Source organism: Rhizophagus irregularis, chromosome 1, assembly GCF_026210795.1.
Source record: "Rhizophagus irregularis chromosome 1, complete sequence".
NCBI lineage: Eukaryota > Fungi > Glomeromycota > Glomeromycetes > Glomerales > Glomeraceae > Rhizophagus > Rhizophagus irregularis.
This window is the reverse complement of record NC_089429.1, coordinates 3,907,138-3,919,707: the sequence shown is the minus strand read 5'-3', so window position 1 is coordinate 3,919,707 and position 12,570 is coordinate 3,907,138. Positions and strand designations below refer to the sequence as shown.

The following is a 12,570-nucleotide window of genomic DNA, read 5'->3' as shown; positions in this document are numbered from 1 at the left end:
TTGAGACAAGAAGTAAGTGGGACAACTCAATTTTTTCTTTTAATTTCGTTTAAGAATATTTACTAATGTTCTTTTTTTATTTTTTTATTATAGGGAATGCTTCCTGAAGTGTTCTATATAAAAAGGTTTATTATAATTCCTTTTTTTTGTAGGAATGCTGTTTAACAATAACTGACTATATAATAAATAAATTATTAATGATATATTAATTTAACTAGGAGTGTCCTTACCCCTGTGATAAATATAAATTAATAACAATTCACATCGAATCCTAATACAACCGAATTAATGTAAATTAATGTAATTCTGCCTAAATATTAAATAAAATAGCCAGAATTATTAATCCTGATACGATCCTGATACAATCCTGATCCATAATTTAAATATAAAACACAGGGGTGATATTTAATGTCATAATGCATCAATATTTATTAATAATTACATTTAATTATAAAGAAATTTTTCGTTATAACTGAAAAAAATTCGTTATAAAAAAAATCCGTTATATCGAGAGGCATTTTTATATAAGAAATTCACACACTTTACTTCGTACTATGTTATATGGTAAATAAATAGTAAACTTCGTTATATCAAGGTTTTTTTCATATTTAAAATCGGTACCACATTGTATGATCCGTTATATCATGTTATTCGCTATATCGAGGTTCGCTGTAGAGAGGGGTGACTGTATCTACTTCATTATGCGAAGCGCCTCTTGGCTCTTTCTTTAACGCTAACTGGTCCCTGAGGGAACTATTTTCCTCCATCAATTTTAATCGTTCTGAAGACCGAATATCTAGCTCCCGTTTGTATATGTTATCCGACACCTCTTTCCCTTTTTCCATACATTCTATTTCATAATTTTTTGAATTAAGGTCCTCCTTCACTCGATCCAATTCAAGCCTGAGAGAATCGATCTTTTTAGGATCAGATTGGGCTGGCTCCTCTATCACCCCTCCCACTGCATTCAAATCGTGGAGCACCTGTTCTAGTTCCAAGTCATCCAACTTACCTTCCAATTCACGTACTTTAGTTTCAAGAGAAAGAATCTTGATCTTGTCGGCGGACGAAACTTTCTGGGCCAAAGTTGCCTCTCTCTTCAATGATTTAATAGAAGATTTGAGCGATTTGATTTCGGCAGTATATTTGGCTTCAAGCTCACGATAACTCTCAGAATGAGACTTCCGTTCAGAAATAAGCTGGGATTTAACTTTAGCACTGGACGCATTTAACTGGCTAATCTTATTTCTAATATCAGCATAGGTTCGCTGAGACTCCTTTTCTCGCTCATTGTACTTATCTACCAGCTTTTCACTGAGATCATTAATCTCAGAGTTAAATTCGGTAACAGATCTTAATTTTTTTTTGAGCTCTTGCTCATATGCACTACCTAGCCGATGACCAGGTTTTTTATAAGAACCACCCTCTCTATCTTTTATATCATTTAATGTATGCACATTGGACATAATATCAGCATGGTTATATATTAGAAAAAAAATGTATGAATTTATTTCCGAGATAATAAACTTATCCTATACAATCAGAATAATACAATCTTTCTAAATATCCTATTTATCCCATATATCCTATACGTCTAGAATAATATCTTCCTATATATCCTGTATATCCTGTATATCCTATATATTCAGAATAATATATATCCTATTTAATAAATTATTTCGGAGTATTATATTAGATATAAAAAAAAATATTGCTACTATGCTTAGGCGACGCATGAGATGTGATGCCCCCTTTTTCACCAGCCGATTATGATCATATTATGCAATGTGCTGAAAAAAAGCCTAGAGATAAAGTTTTAAAGGATTTAACAGATAAATATTGTACATCACAAAAACGTATTTATCAGATCTGGAAAGGTGAAGAAAAAAATGGGGTTGTGTGGAATCAACCAATTCATATGTCAACAGCTGCTCCTGGAGAGACTGTTTCGCTTTCTAATATAAATGTTGTAGGCGGGCGGACTAAGTCAGAGATCCAAGACCAAGATGTTTCTCCATTTACAGAGCTAGAAAAACAAATACATGATGCTAAGATAGAGTCTAGCAAATCTATTGATTCACTTTTGGAAGAAGGTGAAAAGGCAAAAAAGGCCGAAGGGAAGAAATCGAAGTCCAAGGATGGGATACCACCGCTAATACCATCTCCTATCCAGTCTCAACCAATTCTCACGTTGTATGAGAAGATAGTTGAAAGAAACATAAAAAATATAGCAAATATGAAGAATATATTAGAAAAATAACTCGCCTATTCTCTGCCTTAAGCGTCTTCGGCAAGAAGTTCATTATAGCGTGCCTGTAATCTTTCACAATACTTATTGATTTCTGCATTATACTTAAGAGTGCTATATAGCATTTTTTCAAGTTCCTTATAACTCACTTTTTTTTTAATACATCATAATCCTCACTTAAATCCTGCGAAATACAGTTCGGGGTCGAGGATTCATCACATTTGGAAGTAGTGATCGCACAATTCACCTCAAGCTTATTTTTGACCTTATGCATATTACTTGGGATAAAAAATTCCTTACCATTACACTTTAGTCTCAATTCCTGCTTTGATGCAAGTAAATCATAATTATATTTATCAAGAAGTGTGTTGGGTAAGATTAGTATCGGCTTAGGGTATTTAACTACAGCAAAATCAGCATATATAGTACATCTGGAAGTGAAATTTACTGGACATTTCTGACAATTCCAAGAGATTTTGTGGGAGTAGTAGCAATACCTCTGAGATCATGTTTTTCTTTTGTATCAATTTCTAGCTTTGATCGTTTAGAGATATCATCTGTCATAATTGCAAAATTAGCACCAGAATCAACCACAGCAACCGGAATGATCAGATGCTTGATTTTACACTTAGTAGTAACAACATCAGTGGCAGGATCCTTTTTCTGAACAAAATCGATTTCTATAGGTTCATTTAGAATTTCGTCTTTTTATCTGAGTCTGGAGTTTCAGGAGTATTCGAAGTGAGATCATCTCTACTATTAACCAGTATTCTAAAAGCAGAATTCTGTGATTGAAAAAAGGCTATAATGGCGCCAAACTTTTCATTAAGCACCTTCTCAATAATTTTCTCAATAATATTTTCCAAGCGGAATTAATTATCCTGTGATAGGGATTTTGAACTTCGCTTTTTCTTTTTAGAGAAAGGAGCTGAGACCAAAGGAGCTGTCTCTATATCTGTTACCTCTTGAGACTTGGCCGTAAGGTGGCTCTTTGATTTCTTTTTTAGTGGAGGGGAAGGATTACTTGATTCTTTCTTCACTTTTTTTTTGCCTTAGTAATGTTAACATTAATATCAGCTTCAGACTCGAATTCAGATGAAGAACTCAAACTAGAATTAGAAGAGTCATCAGACGACTTATCAGAGTTAGTGTTCGAATCTGAACCTAAATCTAAAGTGGCAAGATTTACTTTACCTTTTTTAGACTTACTCTTCTTTTTTCTGAGACATTTACGAGAATTGTGGCCAGCTTTACCACAATTAGAGCATTTATGCTTGGCTAACTTTTTGACCACATTAACCATTTGAGAGTATTTTTTGGAAAGCTTGGTGTAATTGGTATTAGCAACGCCCAATCTCCTTATTAATTCATCATTAATATAATTATCTAAGGATGTAAGATCTTTTGGTGCATCAACTGGCATTCCTAACCGCACTGCGCGTATATACATCTTTTCTAAGGCATCATTATTTTGGGGTTGTGCCTGAATCAGTTGAACTAACTGTGCTTCAAGGGAGGCTATTTTGGAATTTAACTTATCAATCTCAGTTGAAGAATTACTCTGATAATTTTGACCTCCATTTAGATTGGGAGCACGCTCCAACCACATATCTTTAAGTTGTGTAAAGAATGCATCAATACCGGCAGGAGCAACAGCTCGCATCCATGTATAAAGATTACCTAACAAGTGATTCTTAAGAAATCTTACAGTTTGGACATCACCATCCGCTACACCTAATAATAAAGGTCAGATTCTTTTTTCATAAGTATCTGGTGAATCTGTGGGTAGAAATCTTTCTTGAATTAACCTTTGCAGTGCTGACTGCCGACTACCTACTGTTTCATGTTGATATTTTGATCTCATTCAAACACGTAAAGTAGCTGGAGTATTAATATTAGCATTTCCATTATATGAGTCTTAGGCAGGAACTGGTAAATATTTTCCTCCCATCTGACGGAGCTTTATAAATATCATACTTGACAGCATCATCAAAATCTCCGGCATTTGCATTTTCAAGAACAGTCATATGTCTTTGCGCAAATGATATTGATTGAATAAGCCTATCCAAATAATTATCAGAAGGTTCTTGGCCTGTATACGGCTTATTTTTAGCAAGAATAGGTGCAATCAAATTTAATACTGGTAAACGTCTAGCATCGGCCATGTTTACAATTAGGTTCAGTTATTCTGAAGCGCCAAAATTTGTCCCTACAAATTTAAAATATTCTGGTCTCTTTGCCTAATCACTAGCTGGAAAACAAACTTTTCACGTATCAATTTGCCAATGCGGGTTTGTTTTCTTGCTATAATGACTAACATCCTATTTACTTAGTTTTGAGCATTAGTTTGCAACTGTCGGGTATTTTGCTAAAGATAGTTAACATTCTGCTGACATAATATCTGTTTAGCAAACTTTTCTCGCAATAATTCTTGAACACGCCTATCTTTATCCCGATATGAGAAATACCAACGGCAGGATTCTTTTTTCTCATTATTATAAGCCAGAATAGCCATATCCCGCTCTTCTTAAGCATTATCTCTTCCCCTTATAGTTACATCCCTTTCTCTCATAGTTCTTTCAACCTGAACACAGAATTCATCTAATAAACGTTGTAATCGTAAATTCTGATTTCCGCTATCATTTAACTGATTTCTAAGATCATCTACCCGCCAAATTGAATCATTTAATAGGTTCTGATATTGATCCCTTTCAGTTGTGATATTTTGCAAAGTAACCTGAATAGTATTTAACGAGCCTTTGATACCATCTATAACATTGGCAGGATTCTGCATAGGCGTACTGACTCTCCTAATGTGATTTTCAATTCGTTCTAACTTTCTATTAACATTTCCAATAAGATTAGTCGTTGCCATATCTAAATTATCTATTGGAATTTTTTTGTCTATGAAAATCCGGATTCTTGCCTTGAAACGTTCTACCTTATTTTCAAACTCTATGATTCGGCCATCTTGAATAGACCTAACATCATCTTTGAATTTTTTATCCTGTTGTAAAACCCTAAGCTGTTTTCGCAAATTAGATATTTCTGATTTAAGTTTCTCTATCTCTTTCTCATAGGTTATAATAGTATTATCCTGTAATGAGATAGTTCGATAACATTGCTCAAGCTCTTTCACGAGAGAGTGAAGTTTTTTCTCATTACTCTTATTAATAGAAATTTCATCTCGAAGTTCACTACGAAGCTCCTGGTTAGTATCTAAAAGCTGTGAATATGCTGGATCAAACATGGTATTTCATCCTAATTTATAGTACCATCATAATAATCCTACCTTGAGAATGAGCCAACCGCAAATTGTGATAGATCCTGATGAGGCTAAAAGAATCGAAAAAAATCTTATATTGCGTGATGTATATTATTGCCTGACTAGATATTATTCTAATCCCAAATCCTTAAGAGACGCATGTAAAAAAGAAGGGCATCGATTCCACCTAAGTGAATGCAAAAATTTTTTAGAAAATCAAGAGTCATACCAAATCAATAAAACCTCTCCAAAATACATTCCTAGAGCCAGCTATGGCGAATAATATGCCCTAATTATGTATACCAGTGCGATATACTATTTTTTACTCATGATCACTATAGAGGTAAAAAATATAAAGCAGTACTTAACATTATAGACTGCGCCTCCAAATACAAGGCTTCAGTTCCGCTCACATCTAAGAATAGTTCAGAAGTTGCTAGAGCGTTCAGAAAAATTTATGATGACCCTAATAATTCTCTTACCTATCCTAAATTACTTTAAACAGATAATAGGCGAGAATGGATGGGCGAGACTTCTCAACTAATGCAAGAGCATAATGTCACAATTCGAGTGGTCGGTCCATATTTCCATCGAGGTCTTGCATTTGTGAAGCGTTTCAATCAAACACTTTCGAAGATTCTATACAAGATCCAGTATGCTATTGAATTAATATCTTCTGATCCTAAACTAATAAGAGCATGGGTTAGATTTCTACCAGTGGTTATTAATTATCTAAATAACTATCCCACGCGCCTTATTTGAGAACCAGGATCAGAAAAATGGGGACTTAAACCTGTGAAAGCTATTGCTTTAGAACGAGTCGAATCTAGACCATCCACAAAATATAAGCGCCCAGTTGGACAAGATGAAATAAGGTTAAAGAAAGGAAATACCGTCCACTACCTACTTGCCAATGCAGAATGGGAAGGGGTATGGAAAATGAGAAGCGTGCAACTGACCCTACATTCAACCCAAGTTTCCATAGAATCTGAAAAGTTGTTGTTATAAAGAATGAGCTGGTCTTATATTATCTCGGAAGTGATGATGATGAATTTGCTCCAAAGCGAGGATTTGTAACAGAGGAGCTCATGTTAATAGCTGATCCAGAAAGGGTTGGTCGTCCATCTCAAAACATATTATCTGTACATATTGCATATGCTTTTCCTATCAATAACGAGTTAGATCAAGCTATTGATTATGCCAGAAGACATGGTGGTCAACATCTAGAAAGGACTGGGCGAATAAATGGTCATAACATATATCTTTGGTTTTGTGAAAATGGTGCGTATTAGTGGAAGTATCCACTAAAATATATGAAAAAATTTGAATGGTGTCCTCTATACCACCACACTACCGGTGAACGTTAATGCCAATATATTTTTGAGGATCTATTAGGCAAGAAATTTCCATCCTGCAGACCATCATTCTTGAATAGAATGCATCTCAATGGATATAACAAAGAGTTGGGTCTTGCATTCGAATTCCAGGACCCTCAACACTACCATCACAATAGTTTTTATCATCGGGAGACTGAAGGAGGCGAAAGTTTAAAAACACAAAGTCAGCGTGATCAGAAGAAGCGGGATATATGCAAAAATCAAGAAATATATTTCATTGAAGTCCCGTACACAGCTGACCTCTTGTCCTATATCAGACATACTCTAATCGAGAAAGGATTCCTTCTCCTTCAAAAATAAATTTGGACGACGGCCGTCGCTGAAAATTGCAAGATTATTTTAGAATATCATTAGTAATAGATAGTCTAATATGAAAGTAAAAAGCTCGAGCCAGTTGATAGGCTCGTATATCACATCAACGATATTAAAGATGCCCAAAAATATAATGGACATCCAAGTGTCCCCCAATGGCCTTTCACCCTTCTAATTTGTGGCCGTACTAATTCAGGAAAAACTAATGAAGTTCTCAATTTCATGCTCGAAAATAAGCTTTATCAAATGTTTAATGGGAAGAAAGGAGGAACACGTTACATCAAGTATGATGATTTGCTACTCATTGGTCACAATCTTAAGGAGCCGAAATATATGTACCTCAAATCGGCGTATCAGATAATTGCAAATAGTCTAAAGCCATACCGTGAAAATATTACATTCCGGGCTATAAAGCCTGATAAAATCCCTAAGGTGGATTCATTCTCTCCAGATAGAGGTACAGTGCCTATATTCGAAGATGTATATGCTGATCTGAAAAAAGTGCAAGAGAAAATTATTCCTTATTTCGTCGAAGGGCGCCACTATAACATCAGTTTGATATATGTATCCCAGAGTTACTTTGACTGCCCAAAGATAATACAAAAAAATCTCACACATATCTGCCTATTTATGTGCATCAATATGCTAATGACTGGCATAATGTGATTAAAATTATTGATAAGCATTTATGTGAACAAAAATTCGTTGTTTTCGATCTAACTGTACCTCGCGAACATCCATACAGGATACGCGTTGGCTGGGATGTACCTCTCGCTAATGAGTAGAATTTTCTTAGGTACTAAGGACGAAATGTATATTTTTCCTAGTTTCTAGATCATGTTCAGATTCACTACGCCTCTTCGCCCATAATTTCCTTTCATGAGTGCTAGAATATATTTCCAGCTCTATAGTCACATCACTATGCTTCGTTTTGGAAAGGATCTGATCAACAAGAGTGATAATTTTCCTATCCTTAGCAGAAATAATATCCTCCAGATGCTAGCATTTATTCTCTAATATGTCAATGGACTTTTCAGCTGATGCAATGGCTTTTCTCGTATCAGGAATTATACTTTTGAAGAAAGCTACCGAATCTGATAATTGGGTGACTTTTCCATCACTCTCTTTTAAAGACCTGGTCATGGCTACTTCATAAGACTTATATTGCTCTTGCAAGTCGAGAAGCTCTTCAATCTTTTTTTCCAATACCCGCTTTGATATATACAACTCCTCATTTTCTTTTCTTAACAAATTTTCACAGTCGCGGGTAATAGGCTTCATCTTCTGACGCTCTTTTTGCTTCAGTTAATATAATTTCCAACCGCCTTATTTAACAAATCTTCCACTTCGGGGTGGATACTACTTGCCTGTTCTATCGATAATAGATGTTTTCGTGAAGTAAGACATCGCCATGTATCTATTTTAATGGAATGGGGGAGCTGGTTAAGTTGCTTTGAGTAATATACGTGAAAAGTTGGTGTTAGTATACCGGTCATTGTTACCATAGGTAACTAATAAAAAATTTTGAAAATTTTATAGATTCAGAAATTTTATAAGAAAAATTCTGAGAATCTAAGAATTCTGAGCATTCTGTCACCCATATAGACGAAGTCTACCAGGATATAGTTATACGCGTCAATATCACGAAAGATCTGCTAGAAAACTCTGATCAAAAATGCACATGACACCCGACCATTGGTCAGCAAGAAAAAATCATTTTGGCAGGGGTACCCCAGCGCTGAAGAAATTTCACCAAAATTAATACATGATCATGTCTTTTGTGATACAGATAATATATTTTTTATTAATACGTTTTGCAATTGCATGTCTTCCAATTTCACAACTCTGGCCTTAAGCTCAAGATTCTTGGCCTTAATTTTATTGTTCTCAACCTTAATTTTATCATTCTCGAGCTCAAGCCTGGCAATGTATATTTTCAATGAATCAGTCTCATCTATTTTGGATTGCATGCTAGCGTAATATAGTATTAGTATGTTAATATTCAAAAGTAAAAAATCACATGTTTTCCGAGACCACGCAGTCCCGCAAATTTGCCAAGAAAAATTTTTATTATCTGGTGTGTATCCCATACAAAAAAAACAGATGAATATATAAAAAATAATTGGCCACCAGGGCACTTTATTGAACGGTAATATACACAACAATTAGATTATTTTTTTTTCGAATTTCATAGACTTTCTTTTTTTCATTTTTGGTGGTGATGATGATCTTGGTGAAGAAGATACAGTGGAGCTATTTTCTGTATTACTACTTGAACTAGTTGGAAGCGCGTAATATAGAAGAGAAATATTGATATGCAAGATATTCTATAATTATAAGTATGTGTTAATTTTAAGAAAGTAAAATAAAAATTTGAATAAGAACTGCATTCCACATACCCATATTATTGTTAATAAAATTTCGATGAATTTAAACATCTGTTGGTTGTATCGGAATTTTAACTGTACGTAAATTATAGAAACGATGTATCTCATCCATACCTCGAATGAGGATATTTAGATACATCTTAGTTCCAGCAACTTGGATTCCAATAATACCAAATTCATCTTTGTCCAGTTTGCATCCTTTGTGGGCCCAATACATTCATCTCTCTCCAAGTTTTTACCTTATCATTTTCCTTTTTTTGTTCATCACAAATGATACGAGAACTCTCACAATAAATTAATTCATATATTCTTTCATTACAACTAGCGATAAATATAACATCTGGTCATTTTCCAATTCCTCTTCGATCTTTACTAGCTATACTTTGACGCTCAGCTGTAGAAATATAACCAGATTTCCCAATTGGAAGATCTTTTAATGATGCTCGAATCATTGGAACTATCACATTAGTCATATATGTCCCTTCACTTTGTGACTTAACCAACTTTGGGCCAAAGGCAGAATTTTTCCAAATATCTCTCCTATAAAAATAATGTTAAACACTATTTTTCGTTAAAAGAAATGGCAAATATGATTATTATATTATATTAAGGCTCGTTACTGAAATACTTACAAGATATTGAGTATATCTAACGTAACTTTTCCTAGTTTTTCGTTAGATTCTTTCCAACTTTTATCATGTAAAGTCTATTATTTGGGATATCTGTAATACTGTCTATGAAATTCAAAACAAAGGAATCACAATTATCTTTGACAAGATTTGGAGCAGTTACTTTCATACGCTCTGCCGGATCCTATAGAGATCACAATATTAATATAATAAATACTCTTTGCAGAAAGTAGACTATGGTAATACAAAACACTATTTGCTAAATTACTTACCATAAAAAAGTTATATGCCTCTACTTCCAAAGTTCTCACCATTTCTGAATCCGCACAAATCACTTGACTAGCAAGTAGAACGCGCCATGATAAATTTGAAGCACTTTTCTTCTTTAAATATTTACGGAAGTGGTAGGTGTATGGAGCCTTGCTATTTTTAAGATTGGTTTTCAAGACACGCAAGTTCGTCTTGATTTCATTCTTAGTGAGCGGTTCTTCCTGTTTTGATTCTTTGATATTCTGAAGACTACTTACACCTTCATATGCATCATCAAACTAGCGCAGAAGCCTTATATTAGTACTAATGTAATTAATCTTTTGATATTAGAATCATGTGCGCACACTTATCAACATATTTCAAGTAAATTATCAACTATATGTGGCCTGCATACAATTAACAATGTACATGAATGCTATATTTTTTCTTCATAAACCATAACTAAGATCCACCCTTGTGTGTCTAAGGAATTAATGCATCTGATAAAACCTGTGCCCACATGGCTATGGGTACTCACTTAATTTGGTTATAAAAATATTATTCTGCGCAATCATCATTTGGGATTATAATCTGATAAATAATAGTAATAATTACTAATCTTTAAGGGAATATCAACGAGTTTTAGATATTTTTTCGAAGTCTGATTGTAATTCTTTTTCACTACTATAATTGCCTGATGAATTATTTCTCTTAACTTATTTTTTGGATACCACGTATCATTTTCTATTAGTTGAAAAATAACAGAAAATGCAGTAATATGGTCTGAGGGTGAATCAAGTAAAAAATTATAAATATTTTCATATAATGCGAAAGAAGACATAATGACGAAAATATAGTGTTAGAATTTCGCTGAAAGAATAATAAGCGACAAATAACTTGAATTCTATATACTTGCCCTTTTAAATCTCCATTTACCATCTTCTCTGAGCCTGAATTTATGTTGGGATCAAGTAGAAGAATATGCAAGGCACTTTTACGCCAAAATTTTATGTTCAAGAATAAGGGCATGCGGAATGTGCATTGAAGATCTCGACATTTAGAATGGTGTTGGGGACAATGCATATACAGACTTTTTTCTTTATTTCACTTGCCCGACCGCTCAGTAATAAAGGCCTAGTAACATTATATAAATATACTCTGGTCGAAATCTAGTAGGAATAGCCTCTAGCATCAGAGGAAATAAACTCATAAATAAATGCTATTCAGATAGATAGGGAAAAAATTCAAAATATTCTGGGCTTATGTGTGAAAATTAATTTGTCGCACAAGCAGATAGATGATTTGCGGTGTATCACCTATTACATCATATATACTTTAACGAGGATTGAAAACGTGCTAATTTATGTCGTACACTGTTCTACTACATGCATCGTGGCAGTATAGTGGGTAAAAAGTATATCGATTTATTGTATTATATAGCTAACTATTGAATACATGAATATATGAATATACGGATATATGATATACTATCTTATGTTTCAGAAAACTCGTTGCACGTACTCACAATTATTGTTAAAATTTGAGAAATTAATACCTGCAGATTTGAAATAGTTAATTTCCAGCGAATCACATGGATACTGTTTGCCTGCCTCTTTATACTTATATCGCGTATATTCTGAAGATCTAACAAAGTTTTCAGTACCATCATCACGAAGTTAACCTAAGCATTTACCAACCATTTATTAAATGCTTTAAGAATATTTAATTTAAGTGCTTATTAAACAAGTTTCAACGCAGCTTGTATTCGATAAGCATTATTTTTTTATTGCTAATTGATTAATAGAAATTAATATAATTAAATTACTTAAATTAATTATATAATAAACACCATTTTAGTATTGATATTTTATTACGGCATAATTTATATTTTATTATTATATTTTATATATTTTTCTATTATATCATATTACATATAATATATACTTTACAGAAACTTACCATTTTTAATCAATATAGAATCGATATCGTTAAGTTTATCTTAACGATATCATTTCAATATCATTTCGATATCATTTCAATATCGATTTAATATTGATACGATATCGAAATAAAGTATTATCAC

The 12,570-nt window shown here is 33.5% G+C and overlaps 7 protein-coding genes across 7 annotated transcripts; 2 read left to right on the top strand and 5 right to left on the bottom strand.

Moving 5' to 3' along the window:
• Nucleotides 1-647: 647 nt before the first annotated feature.
• Nucleotides 648-1,466, bottom strand: OCT59_000801 (uncharacterized protein; the record flags this gene model as incomplete). Its single annotated transcript, XM_025328273.1, has 1 exon — nucleotides 648-1,466. One exon carries the CDS (start codon nucleotides 1,464-1,466, stop codon nucleotides 648-650), a length of 819 nt encoding a protein of 272 aa, XP_025167341.1.
• A 278-nt stretch (nucleotides 1,467-1,744) lies between these two features.
• OCT59_000800 (uncharacterized protein) lies at nucleotides 1,745-2,260 on the top strand (the record flags this gene model as incomplete). Its single annotated transcript, XM_025328272.1, has 1 exon — nucleotides 1,745-2,260. One exon carries the CDS (start codon nucleotides 1,745-1,747, stop codon nucleotides 2,258-2,260), a length of 516 nt encoding a protein of 171 aa, XP_025167340.1.
• Nucleotides 2,261-3,284: 1,024 nt separating this feature from the next.
• On the bottom strand, nucleotides 3,285-3,857 carry OCT59_000799 (uncharacterized protein; the record flags this gene model as incomplete). Its single annotated transcript, XM_066139118.1, has 1 exon — nucleotides 3,285-3,857. One exon carries the CDS (start codon nucleotides 3,855-3,857, stop codon nucleotides 3,285-3,287), a length of 573 nt encoding a protein of 190 aa, XP_065988552.1.
• A 298-nt stretch (nucleotides 3,858-4,155) lies between these two features.
• OCT59_000798 (uncharacterized protein) lies at nucleotides 4,156-4,413 on the bottom strand (the record flags this gene model as incomplete). Its single annotated transcript, XM_025328271.2, has 1 exon — nucleotides 4,156-4,413. The coding sequence occupies one exon, from the start codon at nucleotides 4,411-4,413 to the stop codon at nucleotides 4,156-4,158; it is 258 nt and encodes an 85-aa protein (XP_025167339.2).
• Nucleotides 4,414-4,775: 362 nt separating this feature from the next.
• On the bottom strand, nucleotides 4,776-5,498 carry OCT59_000797 (uncharacterized protein; the record flags this gene model as incomplete). The annotated part of the gene is made up of 1 exon (XM_066139117.1): nucleotides 4,776-5,498. One exon carries the CDS (start codon nucleotides 5,496-5,498, stop codon nucleotides 4,776-4,778), a length of 723 nt encoding a protein of 240 aa, XP_065988551.1.
• A 713-nt stretch (nucleotides 5,499-6,211) lies between these two features.
• OCT59_000796 (uncharacterized protein) lies at nucleotides 6,212-6,805 on the top strand (the record flags this gene model as incomplete). Its single annotated transcript, XM_066139116.1, has 3 exons — nucleotides 6,212-6,215; nucleotides 6,283-6,443; nucleotides 6,524-6,805. The coding sequence occupies 3 exons, from the start codon at nucleotides 6,212-6,214 to the stop codon at nucleotides 6,803-6,805; spliced, it is 447 nt and encodes a 148-aa protein (XP_065988550.1).
• Nucleotides 6,806-9,953: 3,148 nt separating this feature from the next.
• Nucleotides 9,954-11,009, bottom strand: OCT59_000795 (uncharacterized protein; the record flags this gene model as incomplete). The annotated part of the gene is made up of 5 exons (XM_066139115.1): nucleotides 9,954-10,149; nucleotides 10,242-10,315; nucleotides 10,402-10,422; nucleotides 10,511-10,786; nucleotides 10,998-11,009. 5 exons carry the CDS (start codon nucleotides 11,007-11,009, stop codon nucleotides 9,954-9,956), a joined length of 579 nt encoding a protein of 192 aa, XP_065988549.1.
• Between the last annotated feature and the right edge of the window lie 1,561 nt (nucleotides 11,010-12,570).